The 24424-nt window shown below is 42.1% G+C and overlaps 1 protein-coding gene across 1 annotated transcript; it reads left to right on the forward strand.

Annotated features, from left to right (window-relative positions):
* Positions 1–1729: 1729 nt before the first annotated feature.
* stx6 (syntaxin 6) lies at positions 1730–22452 on the forward strand. The gene is made up of 8 exons (XM_055642011.1): positions 1730–1899; positions 2370–2538; positions 5265–5360; positions 6623–6685; positions 7534–7656; positions 8668–8774; positions 13673–13767; positions 18703–22452. Exons 1-8 carry the CDS (start codon positions 1865–1867, stop codon positions 18774–18776), a joined length of 762 nt encoding a protein of 253 aa, XP_055497986.1. The 5' UTR covers positions 1730–1864; the 3' UTR covers positions 18777–22452.
* The last annotated feature ends 1972 nt before the right edge of the window (positions 22453–24424 follow it).

Consider the following 24424-nt stretch of genomic DNA (forward strand, 5'->3'; position numbering starts at 1 on the left):
AATAAACTCAAAAGCCTATTTGCACACAGCAAGATCCCAACAGTAGCAATAAGATGATAACCCAATAATCACAAAATATTTAATGATGTTGGTTTAGGATTCATTAATTACTGGGCAAGATAGCAAAGCAAGTTTAATTGGTTTCAGACTTGTTTCTAGAGATCTGAACACAATCTATTCTGATATTCCAAACAAATACTCAGAGAGTGCTGCAATGGTTGGACTCCATCTTCTAGATCAGATGTGAAATTTCAGATCTGGTCTCTGTCTCACGTGGAAATTTAATGAAAAAATGAAATCCCATGACATAATTCCCAATAAAACAGCAGGTTCATTCTTGCAGTGTTCTTAGCAAATAACAAATTACCTTGTCATTACCACATTACCATTTTCTACTGCTTGCAAATTGTTTGCCACGTTTCATACATTACAATGGCTACAAATGTGTTTCGCTTGTGATGGAGCTCTCTAGAACACCTAATTTATGCAAGAAATAACAAATGCACACCCTCTTTTCTAAAAGCACATCGAGTAATTAGTCATTTGGAGAAAGTTGAATCTCAGACACTGCGGTCACAAATGAGTAACAGTGAAGTTATAAGAACCAAAGCTGAATGAGGATGGTGTCCAGAGGAAGATGTTTACTAATAACAATTGTTGAGAGATTGCTTTAAGGGACAAACTATGTAGAGAAACAATGATGATCAGGATATCCAGGCAAGCACGAGAAAAGTATTTGGATGAAATATACACACTTCACTCGGACAAAGAGTAACTATATATTTAATCTGCTTTTAAAACTTACTGTTTATTCTGCTTCCACCAGCCTTTCCATCAGTCTACCTTGTTACCTATATTAAAATGTTTTTCGAACAGTGATGGAGTGATTTAACAGGCCAGACATAATCTCTGATGAGAATGGACATATGACCTCTTTCAATCTGGGTCCTATATCCAGCCACTCGAAATTCTTTCTCATTTATTCTATTGAAGCCCTTTAAAATCTTAATCAACAACAGATCCTTCCCCATTTCCAAAGGAATTCAATCTGCTTTATCTCACAATTGAAATCTATCCTCACACCTTGCATCCGTGATCACTTGAGTGAAATTAGGAACTCATTTGCCACAAAAAGGTTAACAACCCAAATGTCACCAAAAACGTCTCTTTAGTAGCAAATCAGTTCCTAACAGAGGAACAATCCTGCCCTGTAAATTAATGACCAGGCTTCGGATTTCTATTTACAGATTTTAATCCATAAATACCCATCGAATTGAGCCATGACATTTTCTGAAACATTTCCAAATAAATAGCCTACTTAAATTTGATGGTGATGAGGGATATGCTGCACACAGACCTTCTGATAGTCTAAAGTTGCTCCTGATTTCTCAACTTTCTCTCTCATCAGGACACGGTTCCTGGGAGCAGCTCCCCGACTCTTTCTCTCTCCCTGCTCACACACACTCACTCCCCTGCTGCTTCTGCACAGAAACTTCGCCAGGGTGTAGTTTGCACAGTAATTGTGAGGTGGTGGGGCGGGAGGGGTGCATCGGAAACTAGAGCTCGTTTGGTTTGGGAGGAAGGTCGGGGCGATTGCCCTCCTGCATCTGCTGCCGATGGGAGTGATGCATGGGGCCGGGGTTGGGGCCTGGGCCGAGGCCGGCCTGCTCCACCGTTACTCCTGGCAACCCGCGCCCTCTCACCCGGCAGCGCTTCCTGGCGGCCGGAGACAGCAAGATGGCGGCGGGGACGGACTGAAGGGGAGAGGAGGAAGATCGGCCCAACCAACGGCTGCGGAGCTCACCGGCAGCGCCGTCTTCGGAGCTTCCTGCAGAGTCAACGATCGCCCACCGCCGCCGCCGCCATGTCGATGGAGGATCCCTTCTTCGTGGTGAAAGGGTTAGCAACGCTGTCGGGCACAGCGGACGGAGCTTGAAGCTTGAACTCGTCCTACCGTCCGCTCTAATCCTCCCCTCTCCCATGAAACCTCACCCCGTCCCAATCCAGCCCCATCCTGCTTCCCAAGATTACCCTCTGTCCCCCATATACTCTTCCCAGCCTCAACCCTCCCTCCCAATACTCCCTCCCTCCATCTGCCCTTCTCCTTCCCTCCACCACTGCCCATCTCCCTCTCCCACTACCCCCTCCCTCTCCCAGTAACCGTACTCCTCTGCAACACCTCCTCATTTGCTCCCTCACACTTCAGCGCTGCCCTATTTGCCCTTCCCCTTGTTGTGCCTCATCTCACGCAGCCAGTCCTCCCGTGCCCTCATTCAGTCAAGACCCATTGTTCCTTCTGGATTATACAGATTTCACTGTTGTGTGTACCAGCTAAAGCATTATCCATTTACTGATTTGTCCCTTTGCAGTGAAGTGCAAAAAGCGGTTAATACTTCCCAAGGATTATACCAACGATGGACCGAACTCCTGAGCGATCCTTCTTCAACCAGCAAGGAAGAGTGTGACTGGACAACCAATGAGTTGAGGAACAGTCTTCGTAGTATAGAGTGGGATCTGGAGGACCTAGATGAGACTATTAATATCCTTTAACTGCAGATGCCTTGATATTTCCTTTCAAGTAATTTCTAAAACGATTTTGTCGGATTTGACGCTGCATTCACTAATTGCAAGTAAGAATTTGCAATGGTTGTGTCAAACCCACGTGTCCCTTTTGTCAGATATGCACCAAAATGTTAGCCATGACATCCCTGTTATCCATAAAATTTGCCTGTCAATGCCTTTACAGAGGCTATTGGTATAACCTTGTGCAGAATTGCAAATGACTCAATGTTATTTTTAAAAACACTTTACGTTATGCAGGAATCTACGGAATTATGGAAAATATTCTCCATGTTTGTTTCCTCTCGCATCCCAAATCAGTGCGAGTTTAAGGTTAATTCATCTCGGCAAATTACCCCTAATGTGTAGGGAAAGTGTGATGACTTGGAACAAGTGTGAACGGGTGACCAATAGTCGGCATGGACTTGGTGGACCAAAGTGCCTATTTCCAAGTTGTATCTCTAACTCACAAACTAAAATATCCTTCCTTTTGATCCTGCTGGGAGTCACGTAATTTTACATGCCTCAGGTTCATATACTTTTGCTTCGTGGTTAAGTGACTGGACATAGCAACATATAAACTTCTTAGAGGATTGGACAGGGTATATGTAGGAAAAATGTTCCCGACGTTTAAGGGGGTTCACAGTTTAAGAATAAGTGATAGGCCATTTAGGACTGAGATGAGGAAAACTTTTTTACCCAGAGAGTTGTTAATCTGTGGAATTCTATGCCACAGAAGGCAGTGGAGGCCAATTCACTGGTGTTTTCAAGAGAATTAAATTTAGGTCTTAGGGCTAAGGGAATCAAGGGATATGGGGGAAAAAGCTGGAATGGGGTACTGATTTTGCATGATCAGCCATGATCATATTGGCTCGAGGGACCGAATGGCCTACTCCTGCACTTATTTTATATGTTTCTATGGACTGACAGCCTTTGTGCTGGGCCATTGATCCAGGGACTTGAGCATGAATCCCATCTCAACAGGTGGATTTTTTTTTTAAAGCTGCAGACATTAACCATGAAACAAGTGGACTGTTGTATAAAACAATATCTGCTTCTTTACCCACGATGGCCTGTGCATGACTCAAAGCACACGGTTGTAGCTGACTCTTATCTACCTTCTCAGTTCAGAAGCAAACAGGGATGGACAAGCAGCAATACTGACAGCAATATCTACATCCCTTGAACAAATAAGAAAGTACCACCTCTCTTTCCCAATCGCAACATTTAAGAAACATTTAGACGGGTACATGGATAAGATAGGTTTTATGGGTTAGGGCCAAACGCAGGCAGGTGGGACTGGTGTGGATGGGACATGTTGGTTGTTGTGGGCAAGTGGGGACAAAGGGCCTGTTTCCACGCTGTATGGCACTATAGCCACAAATAATTTTACCACAAATCAATTTCTCCAATACGAGTAGCATCTTCATAAATCTCTGTACCTTCTCTCCTGTTACCACATCCTTCCTTTAATTTGGTGAACAGAACTGCAATGTGGTAGCCACATGTTACCCTGCTTATGATTACAACTGGAGGTGAAGTTCACCATTCATTGAAAGAACTAACTTGTAAACAGCATAAATACCAAGGACAATGTTTGTGTGTCCGAATTTCTAATGGTTAATATTTGACTTACTGGAGTCGGGTTTCAGACTGAGGGGGGGGGGGGGGGGAGGGGGGAAGGGGGAGGGCTAGGGGGGTAAATGGGGGGGGCAAGGGGGGAAAGGGGGGAGGGGGAGGGGAGGGCTGGCCACAAATGACCTCAGGCAAGGCGGTGCATGGTAGCCCACTGTACTAGGGAAGGTGTGATCTCAACAAGGGAACAATGTGGAGAACTGCAAAACTGGTAAAATGACTAGGATGAAAGGGGAGGAGATCATAAGTTACTTAAAATTAGAGAATTCAATGTGAATACATCTGGGTTGTAAGCTACCCAAGCAAACTATGAGGTGTTCTTCCTCGAATTTATGTGTGGCCTCACTCTGACACTGGAGGAAGCCCAGGACAGAAAGGTCAGTTTGGGAAGGGGAGTTGAATGGTTGGCAACTAGAAGATCCCTCATACCCACGTGGACCAAGCATCTTTATAGCATTTACTATATTTTAGTTTTCAGAATCTTTAATACTCCATTGTTTTGGAAAGAGATTAGATTCAGCCAAGTTAGCAAACAGAAAATATTCCATTGTTTTGGAAAGAGATTAGATTCAGCCAAGTTAGCAAACAGAAAATCAATTGTTGGAACAAAACTATTTTCCTGTAAGGATGAATATAGCAGATATGTGGCATATTTATAATAGCTGTCATGATGGAGTGTCACAGGTCAAATTACTCTCTTGTCTATAGACATACGCATGTCTTAAAAGGAGTAACTTAGAAATATGTCACTTTTTATTCTAGGCTAGGGTGGGAAAGAGTAAGAGGAAAAGAATGCAATGGTTAAGAAGTTTAATGTCAGGATATGTGCTTTTTTTAGTTCAGTGTGTGCCAAGGTTGTCATTGTGTTGAACTGCAAACTTATCCTGCATTGGGAAACTAAATAATGCTACATTCTGAATAATTATTTTTTCACCGGATTTGATAATATGTTCCTGCAAAGAAGCATACTGACATAATTCACTATATTAAAGACAATATATCAATGCAAGTTGTTACTGAGTTTAAATCTACTATGCACGCATCAGTCAATTTGCCTCAACTGCAACATAAGCATCGTGGAGACAAACCCTCGTAAGTTTAACCTCGATCCAGCAGAGCTGATTAAAAGGAAAGCGTTCATCACTAGCACCAAAACAATTGTAAAGGTAAGTCCTTGTGATGCATTCACAGAAAGGCATGAAAGTAGATGCTTTATGTAGGCTTTGGCAGTGGAATCCAGAGGCCCAGGCTGTGGGAAATTGAGGACACAGCATCTCCCATTGTTGGGCAAGGACATGATGGGGCTAGATAGCAGAACGGAAGGCTGTGTGGAGAGGAAGAACATAATGTCCTTTTGTCCTCTTACTTGTACCACTTATGCTTTTTATGAAAATACATTTCTGCCAGGAATTTGTTTTCCTTTATGGGAAATTAAGCGATAATCCAGAGAATTAGTTCAAAACCCACGCAGATTTAAATCAACGTGCTCCGGTCTAATTGTACTTAAACAAACATGGCAAATGTTTAGGCAAGAAAAAAAACCTGTTGTCTTTACTAAAAATCACCAGGAAGGAAAGGGCAGTTAGGCATGGGTTAAATTCATAACGAAGCTCCCTCCACAATCTTGCAGTCCTGCATCAGCATTTGATTTTAAACAGTTCTCGGGTTTGTTTCTGCACATCTACTGGTCATCAGGGAAATGATAAGTGTTGGGGAAAGTCAGAGATTATGTTAAATTTGAATGTCTTCGCAGTTCATAATCTTATTTATGATATTGGTGATACCTTATGGGAGGTAGACACAGGCCAAAAAATTGGAATGGACACATACCAGATGAAAACCACATTGCAGGGGTTCTTTTATCTTCTGCATTGTACTTGTAGCCATAATTTAGTCCTATAATCTGAAATCATTCAAGCAGCCTGCAAATTACTCAGGTGAGTAGATGGGACCAGTTTAAAGTTGCCTGGGTCTTGGCTTGGAGCAGTCGAAATCATGTTGATCATGCAGACTATACTACAGGATGACTGGTGTGGGAAGTACAAAATACACTGGGAATGTTGCTGAAAGATTGCAGAGAGAGAACTTTGCTATGTATTTAACCCATGCTGTACTTCTCCTTCCCAAAAGATTTTTAGTACATTAGTCGTGTTTAGTTTGGTCTAGAAGTTGAAATGGAATGTTGTATTAATATAAACACCAATGGAACAAGATGGATAGAGGGGAGATCCACAGTCCCGTGCTGTGCTTAACATTCCCTTTTGGTATGATGTGCAGTTTGCTGCTGGAGCAAAACCAGAATCTTGTAATGGCAGCACCAGGAATGTAAAAAAAGGATCACGACCCAAAATGGCACCTTTCTATTCCTTGACCTGCTGAGTTACTCCAGCACTTTGTGTTTTAATGAACATTATTATTATGTTGACAGGAAATGAAAGATCACATGTCCAGTTCTTCCATGCAAGCATTAGTGGAACAGAAAAACCGACAGGTATGTGGCTATTATTTGACCCTTGCTTATTATTAATTGGAAACCTCATGTATCACAGGCACCACAGCTGGGATTTATTTCAAGGTTTTTTAAATCATATCAAGATATCATTGTAGGATTAAAAAAAACACAGCCTCTTGGTGAATTTCCATGATCGATTATCAGTTTTGTTACACCGGGCATGTCCGCCCCCCCCCCACCAGTGCCATTGGAACCATACAAAATCATTTTGTTGTTGCTCAGTGGGAACCATTGGCCTTGGAGGCTGAGGTTTATGGATTCAAATCTCTCTCTCTCTCTCTCTCTCTCTCTCTCTCTCTCTCTCTCTCTCTCTCTCTCTCTCTCCCTCTCTCTCTCTCTCTCTCTCTCTCTCTCTCCCTCTCTCCCCATCTCTCTCTCTCTCTCTGCAGATGCTGGTTAATACACTCTAATACCCACATCTCAACCCGAAACGTCACCTATCCATGTTCTCCAGTGATGCTGACTGACCTGCTGAGTTCCTCCAGCACTTATCATCATCATTTAAACCAGGCTGAAGCATAAGTGTTTCCTGTCCTTTAGCAAGAGTGTCATTTGGGCCGCCATGATGAGCATGAACCTACAACACGATATGAAGATCTAGGGGGTACTTCTCTTTGATGTCCTGAACAATATTTATCTATTAACCAGGGTCATTGAAACAGCTGATCTGGTCATTATTAAATTGATGTTTATGGGAACTTAGTCACGGTTTCTCGTGTCCTGCTCTGGGATTTTCTTAATCCACGCAAGTCGTTTTATTCTGTTGTCTTCAATGTGGATTCTGGCTGTGTTGGGAAATCGCACTGGCTTTTGCTATTTTTTTGCAGGCAGTGCTAAGCAGCAGGGGAAGCCAGAGACCAAGCTCCGCTTCAGATAAATACAGCCGACTCGATCAGAAAATGCAAGCAGTGAATTCTCAGTTTATGGACGACCAAAACATGCAACAACAGGTAACCTGTGAGGATGAGGGTAGCGGATGGGGAATGGGATATCTTTTAGCCTGCATGTTTGATAGAGAAATAAGATATGGATTTCAGACATGATACCCTCCCAAAAATAAAATTGGGGTGAAAAACAAAGTAGAACAAGTTGATGCAGCTGCCTAGTCCTGCACTAGATTGCAGATTTAATTTTGAAACCTTGCTAAGGTTTTTGATTTTAGTAGATCCTTGTCAAACTGGTCTCCTTGCCCGAGAGTACAAGCAGGATATTTGTGGGTGAAATTGGTATAGGTTCCTGCTCCTGATGCTTAGTTTAGTTTAGAGAAACAGCGCGGAAACATGCCCTTCGGCCCAGCGATCCCCGCACATTAACACTACCCTAGGGACAATTTTATATTTATACCAAGCCAATTAATCTACAAACCTGTACATCTTTGGAGTGTGGGAGGAAACCAAAAATCTCAGAGAAAACCCATGCAGGTCACGGGGACAACGTACAAACTCTGTACAGACAGCACCGGTAGTCGGGATCAAACCCGGGTCTCCGGCGCTGTGAGGCAGTAGCTCTTCTGCTACTGTGTTCTGCCATGTGCACGTTCGTATTTACGCTGAGCACAGGTAGGCTGTGAAGCCCCTCAAGACAGTAGTCTTTTGCTTTGTGTCAGTCTGGTTGCAAAAATCCAAGGATTCAAGTCCAAACAAAAGAAGAAAGTCATTTGTGCATTGACGGAGAAACACAAGAAAGTAGAAAAATTGCCATCTACTCGGAAATAGTTTGAATCGAGTGGAAAATCTTTGGGCAAATAAAGTAAAAGATCTTCAGGAGACTCTGGAGATGATTATGGAGATGCAACAGTCGAGTGTTGAGGAGCTGTGTTTTAGTGATGGGTGACTTTATGTAGGGAGAGACCCTATACTGGGGAAAGGGGAGGTTAACAATGATGAGGAGGAGTTAGGGACTTACCACTTGAGCTTTGGGAGCACTTGAGTCATTGTTTTTATGCTGTTCATCCTATGCAGTTGATCGTGGAGCAACAGGATGATCAGCTGGAGTTAGTTTCGGGCAGCATCGGAGTTTTGAAGAACATGTCGCAGAAGATTGGCAATGAACTGGATGAGCAAGCAGTGTGAGTGTTGTTTCAACAAAATGCCTTTTACGTTTCATTCTTTCCCATCCCTAGAGTCTTTGCTTTGGTTGGCCCCAAGAAAACATTCTATGCTTGGATCTCTTTCCAACCCTCCGTTTGCCATCTCCTTAATTAACATGTTGTAGACCTACAAGTTTCAACAACCCTAAGCTACAGTGCCCTCCATAATGTTTGGGACAAAGACCCATCATTTATATGCCTCTGTACTCCACAATTTGATATTTGTAATAGAAAAAAATCACATGTGGTTAAAGTGCACATTGTCATATTTGATTAAAGGGTATTTTTATACATTTTGGTTTCACCATGTAGAAATTACAGCTGTGTTTATACATAGTCCCCCCCCCCATTTCAGGGCACCACAATGTTTGGGACACATGGCTTCACAGGTGCTTGTAATTACTCAGGTCAGGTGTATACCTTCATGCAGGTATAAGAGAGCTCTCAGCACCCAGTCTTTCCTCCAGTCTTTTCATCACCTTTGGAAACTTTTTTTGCTGTTTATCAACATGAGGACCAAAGTTGTGTCAATGAAAGTTTAAAAAAAAGCCATTATGAGACTGAGAAACAAGAATAAAATTGTTCGTGAGACATCAGCCAAACCTTAGGCTGACTAAAATCAACTGTTTGGAACATCATTAAGAAGAAAGAGCACTGGTGAGCTTACTAATCGCAAAGGGACTGGCAGGCCAAGGAAGACCTCCACAGCTGATGACAGAAGAATTTTCTCTATAATAAAGAAAAATCCCCAAAAACCTGTCCGACAGATCAGAAACACTCTTCAGGAGTCAGGTGTGGATTAGTCAATGACTACTGTCCGTAGAAGACTTCATGAACAGAAATACAGAGGCTACACTGCAGGATGCAAACCACTGGTTATCCACAAAAATAGGACGGCCCGGTTACAGTTTGCCAAGAAGTACTTAAAAGAGCAATTACAGTTCTGGAAAAAGGTCTTGTCGACAGATGAGGCGAAGATTAACTTATATCAGAGTGATGGCACGAGCAAAGTATGGATGGGAGAAGCAACTGCCCAAGATCCAAAGCATACCACCTCATGTGTGAAACACTGTGGTGGGGTTGTTATGGTCTGGGCATGTATGGCTGCTGAAGGTACTGGCTTTTCATTGATGATACAACTGCTAATGGTAGTAGCATAATGAATTCTGAAGTGTATAGACAAATCCTATCTGCACAAGTTCAAACAAATGCCTCAAAACTCATTGACTGGCGGTTCATTCTATAGCAAGACAACGATCCCAAACATACTGCTAAAGCAACAAAGGAGTTTTTCAAACCTAAAAAATGGTCAATTCTTGAGTGGCCAAGTCAATCACCTGATCTGAATCCAATTGAGCATGCCTTTTATATGCTGAAGTAAGAACCGAAGGGAACTAGCCCCCAAAACAAACATAAGCTAAAGATAGCTGCAATACAGGCCTGGCAGAGCATCACCAGATAAGACACCCAGCAACTGGTGATGTCCATGAATCGCAGACTTCAAAAAGCCATTGCATGCAAAGGATATGCAACAAAATACTAAACATGACTACTTTCATTTACATGACATTGCTGTGTCCCAAACATTATGGTGCCCTGAAATGGGGGGACTGTATAAGCACTGCTGTAATTTCTACATTGTGAAACCAAAATGTATAAAAATGGCCTTTATTAAACCCTGACAATGTGCACTTTAACCACATGTGATTTTTTTTTTTCTATTACAAATCTCAAATTGTGGAGTACAGAGGCAAATAAATAAATGATGGGTCTTTGTCCCAAACATTATGGAGGGCGCTGTAAATGTCCATCTATGCACGAGGCAAGATATGAAGAGTTGACAGATTCTGCTGTCCAACCATACCCTACTGGTACTTGATGCAGAGCATGTTGAATGACTGTATGGTTGACTGGATTCACTATTATTGACTAAGGTTACAGCAGTGTGGCGAGGGTTACAAGAAATAAAGTATTCAATCTTTGCACAGAAGTAATAATTCTGGTGCTCTTTCCGGCTCGGGGATTAATTGGAAATTTCAAACCTTCTTATTCATTTGGCCAAATGGATGGAATTGTAATACAAAGGAGTTGTGATTGAATTAAATTGTGGAAGCGAGGGATTAAATGGCATCGTTCTTATGAAGGAAATGGGATTTATGAGGTAAAATGTTAGGTTTATGACTCGTTAATGATTTTGCAAACCCAGGAATAAGGAGAAGAGGGAATGGAATAGAGTGCAGTTTATGATATGGGTTGGAGAGAGAAGGCCAGGAGTTATTTGCGAGGTGATGGTGTGGGATACGGGTTTTGCGGAACAGCTAAAGGCTGCGTTCAGATAAACATGAATGCAATCAAGGAAAGGTAAAGTAGCAGAACAGTTAGACCACGAGACCAGCAAGAGAAAGGCCAGGACAGCACAGTGGCACAGCTGGTAGAGCTGCTGCCTTACAGTGCCAAAATCCCCCATTCATTTCTGACCCCTGGCGCTGTCCGTGTGGAGTTTGAATGTTCTCCCTGTGAGCGCATAGGTTTCCTCTGGGTGCTCCAGTTTTCTCCCACATTCCGAACACGTGCAGGTTGATTAGTTTTGATTATTGGCCACTGTAAATTGCCCCTGGTGTATAGGTGAGTGATAGAACCTGGGGGAAATTGTTGCGGTTGTAGGGAGAATGAAAATACGATTAATCAAGGATTAGTGTAAGTAGGTGGTTGATAGTTGGCACAGACTCTGGGCTAAAGCGCCTATTTCCACTCTGTATAACTATGAATAATGATCCTGAGATTTAATCGCCCATTCACAGATGGGAATATAATTTCAGTTAATTAAATAAATGCAAAGTAAGATAGTATCAGTAATGGTAATAAGAAACGACAGTATTTCAAATACCCATTCTATTCACTAACGGTATTAGGAAGATAATGTGCCACCCATATTTGGTCTGGCCTTTGTGTGACTCTTGATGAAATTAAATTGGTAGATGCTTAACTACATTCTGAAACGGGTTAGTTAAAGCACCTAGTTTAGAGTAAATTAGGGTGGGCAATAAATGATCACCTTGCCAGCAACATCGAGATTCCAAAAATGAATGAATTTTAAAAAAAAAGGGATCTTCGCAGAATTGCATTTCAGTTTACCATCTGATGCCCATCACTGTGCTGTTGATTACCGGATGAAGAGTGAAAGTTGAGCTGGAGCACTTCTGCTCTTGAAAGCTACCAATGCTTTTGTTCAAGCTTTTGGGAGTTAATAATACTGTGGTTTCAGCATCAAACCTCTGAACTGAATTCCATTTTCCATAAGCCTAACCAAGTGCAACAATTGCAAATGCTCTTTAGGGATATCCCACCCATTTCAGAGTTCTAAAGTATGGGGGCAGCAAGATGGCGCAGCTTTAGAGATGCTGCCTCACAGCACCAGAGACCCGGTTTGGTCCTCACTAAGGGTGTTGTCTGTACGGAATTTGTACATTCTCCCCATGACCTGCGTGGGTTTTCTCCGGGTGCTCCGGTTTCCTCCCACACTCCAAGGACGTACAGGTTTGTAGGTTAATTGGCTTCTGTAAATTGTAAATCGTCCCTAGAGTGTGCAGGATAATATTAGTGTGCGGAGATTGCTGGTCGGCACAGACTCAGTGGGCCGAAGGGTCTGTTTCCTTGCTGTATCTCTAAACTAAACAAAACTAAAGTATGGAACTACTTTCATAGCAAAAGGATTTGAGTATAGGAACAGGGAGGTTCTACTGCAGTTGTACAGGGTCTTGGTGAGACCACATCTGGAGTATTGTGTACAGTTTTGGTCTCCAAATCTGAGGAATGACATTATTGCCATAGAGGGAGTGCAGAGAAGGTTCACCAGATTGATCTGGGATGTCAGGACTTTCATATGAAGAAAAACTGGATAGACTTGGCTTGTACTCACTAGAATTTAGGAGATTGAGGGGGGATCTTATAGAAACTTAAAAACTTCTTAAGGGGTTGGACAGGCTAGATGCAGGAAGATTGTTCCCGATGTTGGGGAAGGCCAGGACAAGGGGTCACAGCTTAAGGATAGAGTGGAAATCCTTTAGGACCGAGATGAGAAAAACATTTTTCACACAGAGAGTGGTGAATCTCTGGAATTCTCTGCCACAGAGGGTAGTTGAGGCCAGTTAATTGGCTATATTTAAGAGGGAGTTGGATGCGGAACGTGGCTAAAGGGATCAGGGGGTATGGAGAGAAGGCAGGTACAGGATACTGAGTTGGATGATCAGCCATGATCATATTGAATGGCGGTGCAGGCTTGAAGGGCCGAATGGCCTACTCCTGCACCTATTTTCTATGTTTCTATGTTACTTTAGCCTGAGAATGGGTCTTTTATTTTTTTAATTGAGACAAATAAAGCCAGAAGAATATGCAGGTGGAATTGACACTGTGTTTTATGTAATTGTGAAGAACAAGAACTTCAGAGCATGAACATGGCTTGCAGGGAGCCATCATACCACATTTTATCTTGTTCTTACAACAGAGATATTTTGTATGCTTGAGGGGATGTCAGTGTGATGGGGTTTATTTGTAGGGGTTGAATATGATGGATATATGGAGAGATGAAATACATTTGCATTTGAAGAAGAGGGGTTTTCTTTGTGTAGATGTTTGGAGGGAAAGGTGAGAAAAGTAAATGCTTGCGGTGCTGTTACCAGGGGTGAAGTCACAATAACCTTCTTTTTAGAACAGCCATGTCAAAGCATTGTAACTAGCTTCCTCATCTGTATAAGTGGAAAATGTCATCTAAAATGGAGCTAATAACAAATTCTGTAAATTATTTAGTGTGTGTAGAGGGTGAAATTGGAGCCCTCTCCTTAGTTTAAGGTTTCTCTGAATGCTCTGCTCTCCCACAGTATGCTTGACGAGTTCACCTATGAGTTGGATAGCACACAGTCACGGATGGATAACGTCATGAAGAAGCTGGCCAAAGTGTCCCACATGACCAGTGGTAAGTTTGAAGAGATGAGCTTTCCCTGTAGACTGAATTTAATTGGTGTTGCTTGACCCAAAGTCGAAGAGAATGACACGGGAATGTTTGCCTTCCTTGAGTCCTTCTTCCCTTAAAGAGAAACTGGGAGGGGAATTATTTTTTTAATATGTTGAAAGTTTTTATGGAAGTTTTTGACTAATCGCATCCGTCTTATCTATGTTGTACAAAATTAAACAAGCTGTTTTTGTTCATAAAATTAAAGGCAACAAAAAAAACAAGGTAGTAATTATGTGATAAAAATGTTGCTGATGTTGTAAATCTGAAATAAAATACTAGAAAAGGATTTCTATTCTGGAGGAAGAAAATCAGACTTGTGTTTTCGACAGAAAGGATCATTGTACATGAAAAGCCATTTGACACTGTGTTCTGCCTCTTTAAAAGACCTATTCAGTTAATCCACATATTTTTTTCCCATATGTACACATTTCTCATTTAAGTATATATTAAATTTAGTTTTTTTTAAAGTAATCATCGACTCCTCTTCCCCATCTTTCCAGCTGTGCGTGTCGCATTTATGGTATGATTCTCGTAACATAAAGGCCTTGTCAGTTTATCCTTCTCGTTACGAGGCCTTCTCAGTTCGTGCTTCCACCTTTACAGATTTGTGTATGTGAATTATTCGTTCTCTTTACCTGTTGAATTGTAATTTATTTTGTCCCCTTTTCTTCCCTCCTTGGAAAAGTGAATGCATTTGACTGAATATGATATCAAGGCACCCTGGTAAAACTGGTTAACGAGTAACTAGGGAACACATTTGTTGCAATTGTACCTCGGGCAAAGAAAGGAGTTGATGATTAATCATCCCAGCCCTAGGACTTAACAGCGGGATGTTCTCTGGGCAGTGTCCTGGGCCCAACTACCTTCAGCTGCTTTATCAATGTCCTTCCTTCTATCATAAGGTCAGAAGCGGGGTGGGATATTAATTTGTGATTGTTCATTGTTCATCAAAGGACTTCAGTAAATGAAACAGTCCATGTCTTCATGCAGCAAGACATAAACAACATTCAGTCATGAGCTGATAAGTGGCAAATAACAGTCACAGCACAAAACTGTCAGGCAATGATCATCTCCAAAATTATATGGTCATATTTCACAGGTTATAGGAGCAGAATTAGGCCATGTGGCCCATCAATCATGGCTAATCTATCATTCCCTCTCAACGCCATTCTCCTGCCTTCTCTCCATAACTAATGACAGTTATACTAATCAAGAATCTGCAGGGTTTAATCTCCTATTCTTGAGATTTAGTGACATTATGATAGACAAATCCTTTACTATCAAAATTTTGGATGTTACCATTAACTTAGTAGTTCAGCATGACCCACCAAAATCATTTTTCTTGTGTCCTGTGTAGTCTCACATTTTTCTTGTGTCTCCAATTCAATTCAATTCAATCCAGTTCAAGTTCCCCCCAGTCTATTTCCTTTGCTCCATAGATGCTGCCGCACCCGCTGAGTTTCTCCAGCACTTTTGTCTACCCCCCCAGAGTCACTTGTTTGCCCATCCCCTACCTGCTGTAGCTGACTGGTTTCATACTTGAATGTACCTCATTCATCCCAGGAGTTAGCCAAATGAATATACTGCCTCCAAGCCAGTATATGATTTCTTAAATAAGGCCACTAAACCCGTGTACAGACTCGGGTCTGTAAACCCATACTCCAGGTGTTGCCTTGTCTACACTCTCTAAACTGTAAGAATACTTTGTGTAAGAAGGAACTGCAGATGCTGGTTTAAACTGATGATAGACACAAAATGCTGGAGTAACTCACCTGGACAGGCAGCATCTCTGGAGAGAAGGAATGGGTGACGTTTCGGGTCACCCATTCCATCCCTCCAGAGATGCTGCCTGGCCTGCTGAGCTACTCCAGCTTTTAGTGTGTGTATATTCTATAAGAATACTTTCCTTATTTCTAAAATCAAATGCTCTAGGGGACTTTTACCAATTGCTTTCCTAACCACTTGCTATCATTTTGTGAATCATGCACAAGAACATCTAGACTATACTGTAGTCTTTCTCCATTAAGATAATAGTCCTCATTTACATTCCTTTTACCAAAGTGCACAACATCGCACTTTTACACGTTGAACTCCGTGTGCCAAGTTTTCAGCTATTGACTGAACTAATCTCTATCATGTTGCAGAATTCAAATGTCATCATTACTGCATGCCTTCCCATTGGCATGTCAATGGCAAACTTGGATACATCCTCTTCCCTTCCTCCACGTCATGAATATAAATCATAAATAATTGCAAGCCAAGAACTGATGCTTGAGGCTCCCTACTAGTTGCACCCTTCCAACCTGAAAAAGACCGTATTTATTTTATTCCAACACAAAAACAGGAAATGCTGGAAATACTCAGCAGATTGGGCTGTATTGTGGGATGAGATCCTTTCCTGTTTTTGCTCCCTGAAAGTGGAGGACAGAGCTGCTGGCGTTGTTTCCTAAATGGTGCGTTTTGCAACTCCAACGTTCTTTTAGCCAGGAGAGGTCCCAACCCAAAACATTACCTGCCCATTCCCTCCACAGATGCTGCCTGACGTGCTGAGTTCCACCAGCACTTTGTGGTTTGCTTAAGATTCTAGCATCTGCAGTCTCTTGTGCCTCTATTCTTTTGTCTACATTCCCACTGGCTAACTGCGCCCATTCACTCACTGACCAGATAACTTTGTTTACAGCTTACCATGGTCACCCTGGTTTTACCCTATCAGAACCGTCCCCTCCCATTCTCCCCATAGCTTTATTAGCTTATTTTGTGCCCTTTTCAGGTCTGTGGAAGGGTCTCTGTCTTAATATCAAATTTGTTTCTCTTCCCACGGATGTGCTCTGAGCTGTTGAATGTTTCGAGCGTTTTCTGTTTTTCTTTTAAATTCCCAGCATGTGTAGTTGTTTTGACTCACATTTATTCTAACTTTGGTTTTATGCAATAACCAATCCATGATCACACACTTCCCAGAATGCCACAAGCTTCTGTGCATCAGCCCTTTATGTAACAACTTGCCAAATGCCTTCTGAATATCTAAGTACACTGCAGCTACTGATTTCACCCCTTTGCCTGCGTGCTACATTTAATTCTTTAAAATGTATCAAATTTAATTTGCCTTTCATTAAGCCATGTTTACTGGATTTGATTACACTGAGCTTCTCAAATTATTATTTCTTCCTTGATTCCAGACTTCAGCAGCCTTTGTCAACAACAGACTAACAGGCCAACTTTTTGTCTGTCTCTCCTCCTGAACTTTGGGTCATGTGCGATTTTCCAATCAGCTGATCTTTGAACAGATATGTCAAATGTACTGCATCCCAAGTTTCTCTCACCCTCTTTACCCAGGGAGGAATGAAAGATTTTGTTAAGCCTCCCATTACCTCCTCCTCAACTTTCTTTAGCAATCTTAATTACAAGCCTTCTGAACCAGATACCTTGAGCATTGCCATCATTGCTTCTACTGCCTCCTCTGGCAGCGCGTTCCAGGCACTTACCACTCTGTGAACAATAACTTCCCCGCAAATCTCTTTTAAACATTCCCCTTCTCATCTTAAAGCTGTAATACCCTGTGTTTGATATTTCCACCAGGGAAAACAATTCTGACTATCTTACCTATATGCCTCATAATTGTATGTACTTCTATCACATTTCCCTTTAGCCTCTAACATTCCAGAAAACGCAGACTAAATTTTTGCCCAACTTTTCTTTATAGATAATACATCCAATCCAGGCAACATTTTGAAATCCTCTTCTGCACTCTATCCAAAGCATCCACATCCTTCCTATAGCGTGGCACCGGAATTGCACACAATACACCAAATGTGGTTTAACCAAAGTTTTATACAGCTGTAACATGACTGTCAAACTTTTGTACTCTATGCCCCACCTGATGAAAGCAAGTTTGCCTTCTTTACCACGTATGCACTTGTGTTATCATTTTCAAGAATCTATGGATTTGCATCCCATGATCCACTGTACATAATTGCTCCTAAGGGTCCTTCCATTTACTGTATACATTCCTCTACCATTTGACCTCCAAAATCCATCTGCCGTTTTGTTGCCCAAATTTCCATCTGATCTGCATCCTGCTGTATCCTTTGACAATGTTCCAGCCTACCCATTATTTGCACCAATATCAGTGTCATTTGCAAACTTACTGATCAGTCCACATATAATTTTGTCCAAATCATTCGTATATATTACAAACAACAGAATCCTTGCAGAATGCCTCCAGCCAGAAAAACACCCCTGTACCACTTCTATGAACAAGCCATTTTACTAATTCACTGTGAGCTTAAATTTATCAACCAACCTACCATGAGGGACCTTGTCAAATACTTCACTAAATTCCATGTAGACAACATCCACTGCCCTACCCTCTACATCGGTTATTCTTTAGTCTTCTCACTGTCAGAGCTGGAGTATTGTGATCAAACACTTCCTTGTGCTGAGTTTAACCCAAAATGTCATCTATCCTACTGACTTTAGAGATTCAGTGCGGAAATAGGCCCATTGCTCCACCGAGCCTGTGCTGGCCAGCAATCACCCCGTACACAATATCCTATACACAAGGGACAATTTACAATTTTACCGAACACAATTAACCTACAAACCTATACGTCTTTGGAGTGTGGAAGGAAACCGGAGAAAACACATGGGAGAACGTATAAACTCCGTACAGACTGCACCCGTAGTCAGGAGCAAACCTGGGTCTCTGGTACTGTCCTGCAGATGGTGATTGCGCCAGAAACTGTAAGGCTATGGCACTGTGCCGCTCATCTATATAAAGAGCTGTCTTCTGCACGCTGCATTCTTTGTACCTGCCATAAAAGGAATCGATAATGGAGACATTTTTCAGGAAAACATATTTATTGTCCTTTCTAAATGGTGCTTTGTTTCATCCCACAGATCGCCGACAGTGGTGTGCAATCGTCGTTCTACTGGTCATCCTGGTTGTGGTGCTGATATTGTTTACTATCTAAATGACCTGAACATTTTGTGCAAGTGTTACATAAAGGAGGGGGGAATGGGAAGAGGGAGAACGAAGGAAGAGCCTTCCACTCTCTGGTGCGACAATCCATGGGTCAGTTGGCCAGGCTCTCGGCCTTTGGTTGCTGAGTATGAACAGGTTCTGCACCCCATCTGTCTTTCCAGCAATCACTGTTGCATTTTTCACCTGCAGAGTTACTGCTGAATGTCTCTTGATTTATCTTTAATTGGTCATTCACAGAAATTCTGAGGAATTTAAGTAGGGCCACATGAAAAGTGAAGGTGCAAGGTTACACCCAGATCTGGTCCCTGCAGGATAGATGAATGTATCATGTTTCTTGGACTTGGGGAAGAGGGTTTCTGGGCATTTGGCTTCCTAGAAGTTTTATATTTCTCCTGCACAGTGCTCTTTCTGGTTTGGGCATGTAAAGAAGGCTGTGTGAAGAACAGGAAGAACACTGTTGGCCAAGATGGCCACCAGACCCCAGTGTCAAGTGTTGGCCAGCCCTGCGTCAGCTATTCACAATAGAGGCACCAGTAAATCAAGACCAGACTCCTCCTTTCAGCTGGAGTACGTATGGATTGGAGGTGTGGCCAGCACTCTGCTTGGATGTGGTGCTTTCAGTAGCTAAATAACTAGTGCAACAGCAAGTTATTCAGCTATTGAAAGCCATGGGACACTTCCATCTGATTTCCTTGACCACATCACCTTTCACCAGAGGAACGAGAGGAAACTATAATTAGGTTTAGAACATGATCATGTTTGGTACATTCACACAGAGTGGCAATTCAACATGCAGAAACTCCTAGCATTAACTATCACACCTGGGAAATATTTACTCAGATGCCATGAGGGAACAAAATGTACGGTTGGGTCACATCATGGTGTAGCCCATTAATTTTTAGTTCTGTGTTTTGGGAACGTGCAGCTGACAAAAGAGCAACAGTGTTGTCTCTAGTTACTGCTGACCCATTCCTTCTGGTCTTATGATGGCCATGGGTGATGAGTTGACATCTGTGGGATTGCCTTGGGCTCAGACAAACATTTTTCAAAGGTAGTTATCAAAAGTACTTTTTCACCTTGGGCTTCTGTGCATTTTACCATTGATTTGAATTGGCATGAATAATTCTGTTCCAAAATGCACAGCCCCATATATTTGAGCAGCACGAAAATTCCCATAAGGCATATTTGTAAACTTATAATTGGAATGGAGTGGGGGGCAGAATGTGGGGGTGAGATGGGGTGGAATGGAATAAATAGGAGGAGATTCAAAACATGGAGTCTTCTGTGCTTACTGGAATTCTAGTAACTTTGTACCAAAGTGTTAATTTACTACTACTCCATGGTAAACTCAACCAACATTTTGTTGCCCTTCCTTATCCCTGCCACAAAACCACCTTTCCCACTCGTTCAGACACACTATATATATATATATATATATATATATATATATATACCTCCATTGTATTATTTTCCAGTCTAATCATTCAGATTACAAAGGGTTCATACAGAATAGTTCAACATAAACCTGTACACTGTCGATGGTGCTTTGCCATTGTCATTGCTAAAATGTTCTTCTTGTTCGATTTCAGTCTGTGTGTGGCACATGTACATTGTACCTTCAGTTTGTACTGACAGTAATGCAACACCATGTTTTTATGCTCTCCAGTACTCGCCCCAAACCAAGCTGGTGTCTTCTGGGGTCTCCCTTCTTCCTGTAGCAGAGAGCCAGAAAATCCCAAATTAGCAGTCCTCCTCGTCCAACACTGTGCACAGTTGAACAGTGCCGGTTAAGAAGTTCCCATGTTTACTGACTGGCCTGAGTTTATGTCAGTGTCGTGCTTTGAAGCAGCTGATGCTTGCCTATGCCCAGGGACTTTGAAGGGCTGCCCACTGCGGACTACCTGCCTGTGGTACTGCTGCAGAGAGCAACCATGCAGAAGGTGTGAGCGTGCATGGCTCTACCTGTATACCCAAGTGGGATTTCATCTCACCTAGCAAATTATGTTCACAGGCTGGATAGCAGTGAAAAAGGCAATCATTGAAATGGGAGGATGAGGAGAAGGTAAAGATGGGGAGTTATAATTAAAGTATTAAACCAAGTCTAGATGAAGGTTCCCCACCAGAAACATGGGACTCCAATTCCCTCCATCCCTGGATGCTGCTTAACCTGCTGAGTTCCCCCAGCAGATTGTTTATTGCGGGAGTTTTAATTAGTTAGATAAATGAAGGATTTGATTAAGGTGTTTGAAATGTTGAAGGATTTGATAAAAAGGGCACTGCCCAGAAATGCTGGTAGACTCTATTGAGTCAACAGGATGGTCATATCAGCAGAGGGTGCATGGCCATTTTGGATTTCAGGACCTCATGCAGTATTGACTTGACATTTTCATTGTTCAAATGACCCAGGCTGTGGGTAGGAAGGAGCTGGATTGTTCGGGTTAAGGAGACTGTAGAGGATTCCTTCAGCCGCAACAGTTCATTAGGGTAATTGAAAATATCCTTACTGAGATTGGTACGTTTGTTAGGAAATGCTATTTAGTCATGTGGGTAGATGGAAAAGTAATAATCAACAATTGAACAATGGAACAGAGGAGATTGGCCTCCTGCTGTTTGTTATTTTTTTAAACCAAGAATCAAAGGAAACATTTTAATTTTTCCAATATAGTGCTAGTATGAGATCTTCAGATGTTTAAAAACAAATCTTATTACGGCAATTGCAAAACCAAGAATATTTAAATCAAAGTATTTTGCTGTTCTGAACTAGTCGATGTAAAATTGAGCTGTTCCAAGTACCTTTGGGCCAAATTTTTACATTGGATCATTTAAATGCATCTAGTCGTTGGCCTGCAGAATCTGGCAGCTTGGGAATTGATGGAAGCTTCACAGGAACGAAACCGTCACCAGTAACAGCAACCCCCTTAGATTCCAAATGCCATTTATAGCTTAGACCGCTCACTTTGACAGTGAGGGGTGAGGAGGCAGCATCTGCACACCCCAGGACACTGCATGAAGGGCATTTGGTAGAATAGAGAATACCGTCAGTCATTCTGAGATATATTTGCTTTATCCTTGATCAGTATTTGCCCTCAACCAATTTTTTTTTTAGATTGTCTTTTAACAGTTCCCAAACCATCACCATTCATTAGGGCTCAACTAATCTACACTCGTTGGCCTTCTCTGCTACATTACTGTCTGTAATTGCTGATTGAAAAGGCAGTAGATTTGAACTCCACTCCAGAGCACCCAGGGCAACACTGAGGGAGGGCTATACTGGCAACAAGCTGCCTTTCATATGAAGTGACAAACTAAGGTCCTGTCTGTCCTCTTGGAAGGATACAAGATCCCACTGCTCCATTCTGATGAACAGAGGAGAAATAAACTGTGGCAGCCTGACCTGTTTATTCCATCATGTGCATTGGGGAACATCCCGATTCTCTGGTCATTGCTTCTGGGTTTAGGATCTTGCTGTGCACACATTGCATAACATACTTCCTGAATTACAACAACTGCAGTTCAAAAGTATCTCATTGGCCATAATGTATCTGGGTTGTTTTTAAGTTGGTGAAAGGTGCTATGTAAATGCATATCTTTAGAAGTTAACATGTGACTTCTGATTTTCATATAAACGATGATGTAATTTACAAATAAACGATGCATGATCCAGCCCCCTCTGCTTTCTCTTCTGTATGTTCACTTGTGCGCTTATTATTCTGAACACTCCAGCCAGGAGAAACATCATCCCCGCACCCACCCTGTCAAATTTCATAAGAAATCTATGTCTTCATCAACACTCCAGAGTCTGGGTCCAATTCTTCTTAATTTCTGCCTATTCAACAAATCTGCCATCCCAGGAACCAATCTGGTGAAACTTTACTGCACTCTCTTCATCACAAGGACATTCATGGGGAAGGAGACCAGACCTGTACACAATAAGCCAGATGTGCGCTCACCGGATCCCAAATGTAATTGAAGCAAGACATCTGTAACCAAATCCCATCATAATAACAAACAATTGGCCTTCCTAATTGCTTACAGACTGCACAATATCTTTAAGTGATTTGTTTGACCCTCAGATCCCTCAACACCAATACTTTTCAATTTCCCATGATTTAAAAATTACTCCACTGTAGCTTTTCACTACCAAAGTCGACCACCTCACATTCTCATTCTCATTCCACGCAGCTTTTCTGTCCGATCTGTCTATACCTTTACTAATCCTCCATTAGATTCCCCTTCCAATTTCCTCTGTTCCAGGAAGAACAATCCTAGCTTCTCCAGTCTAACTGTATAACAATGTCCCCTTATTCCTAGAATCAGTCTAATAAATGTCTCCGTAGGAAAGAACTGCAGATGCTGGATTAAATCTAAGCTAAATGCAAAATGCTGGAGTAACTCAGCGGGTCAAGCAGCATCTATGGAGAGAAGGAATGGGTGACGTTTCGGGTCGAGACCCTTCAGACTGATGTCGGGGGAGGGGGCGGCACAGAGATAGAATATAGTCTTCCCAGTTCTCCCATGTCTTCCTGTCTCCAACTACATTCTATCTTTGTCCCGCCCACTCCCCTGACATCAGTCTGAAGAAGGGTCTCGATCCGAAACGTCACCCATTCCTTCTCTCCAGAGATGCTGCCTGTCCCGCTGAGTTACTCCAGCATTTTGTGTCTAATGTCTGCTGCAGCTTCTAAAGTCTTTTTACCTTTCTGAAAGTGTGATGCCCAAAACTGGACACCATACTTCAGTTGTGGTTAAATTAGTTATTTATATATGATTATCATGATTTCCTTCTCTTGTTCTCTCTGCCCTCTATTTATGAAGCTAAAATCCCATTCATGTTCTTAAAATTACTTTCCTGCTATTTTCGACATTTTGCTCTTCCAAATTGCACATTTTGATTTTGTTTTAGCACTGAGCTTCATCTGGTGGCTCTGCCCCTTTGCATGTCTTGTAACCTGTTAGAGGTCCATTGCTGTCCATCTGACAATTCACTACAATTCCAAGATTTTTGTTGCCTGTTAATTTGGACAGTGTCCAAATATTAAAATTCATCTTTCACGTACATTAGGGAAAGCAGCAACCTGGTATCATTCTCAGGGATACACACAAAAAGCGGGAGTAACTCAGCGGCTCAGGCAACATGTCCCGCTGAGTTACTCCAGCTTTTTGTGTCTACGGTTTAAACCAGCATCTATAGTTCCTTCTTACACTACGTTCTCAGGGAGCTCTGCCATAAGCACCCCTCCAGTCTGAGAAGCAACCCACTGCTTCTCAATTTCCCACAATACTTATAACATTGATGCTAGTTGCCTTTTTTTTAATCCGTAAAGTCCCAGGTAAAAAGCTGGGGAGACAGGTTGAGGTCCATGAAAAAATATGTTAATTGTTTAAATGGGTAAATGTTTTAAGGACAGAAAGCAGAGTGTGTTGCAAGAACCGTGTCTTAGGCTGGCAGATGGCAGTTGCCACTCTCATTCCAGAGCTAAGAGTTACACATATCAATAGAAACATAGAAACTAGGTGCAGGAGTAGGCCATTCGGCCCTTCGAGTCTGCACCGCCATTCAATATGATCATGGCTGATCATCCAACTCAGTATCCTGTACCTGCCTTTTCTCCATACCCCCTGATCTCTTTAGCCACA

The sequence above is a fragment of the Leucoraja erinacea genome, chromosome 10 (genome assembly GCF_028641065.1).
Source record: "Leucoraja erinacea ecotype New England chromosome 10, Leri_hhj_1, whole genome shotgun sequence".
Lineage (NCBI taxonomy): Eukaryota > Metazoa > Chordata > Chondrichthyes > Rajiformes > Rajidae > Leucoraja > Leucoraja erinaceus.

Excerpts from the sequence above, each read along its gene's own strand:
- stx6 (XM_055642011.1), top strand. The coding sequence starts at position 1,865 with ATGTCGATGGAGGATCCCTTCTTCGTGGTGAAAGG. Across the intron at positions 1,900-2,369 it reads CCCTTCTTCGTGGTGAAAGG|TGAAGTGCAAAAAGCGGTTA; the intron begins GTTAGCAACGCT and ends GTCCCTTTGCAG. Across the intron at positions 8,775-13,672 it reads GAACTGGATGAGCAAGCAGT|TATGCTTGACGAGTTCACCT; the intron begins GTGAGTGTTGTT and ends GCTCTCCCACAG.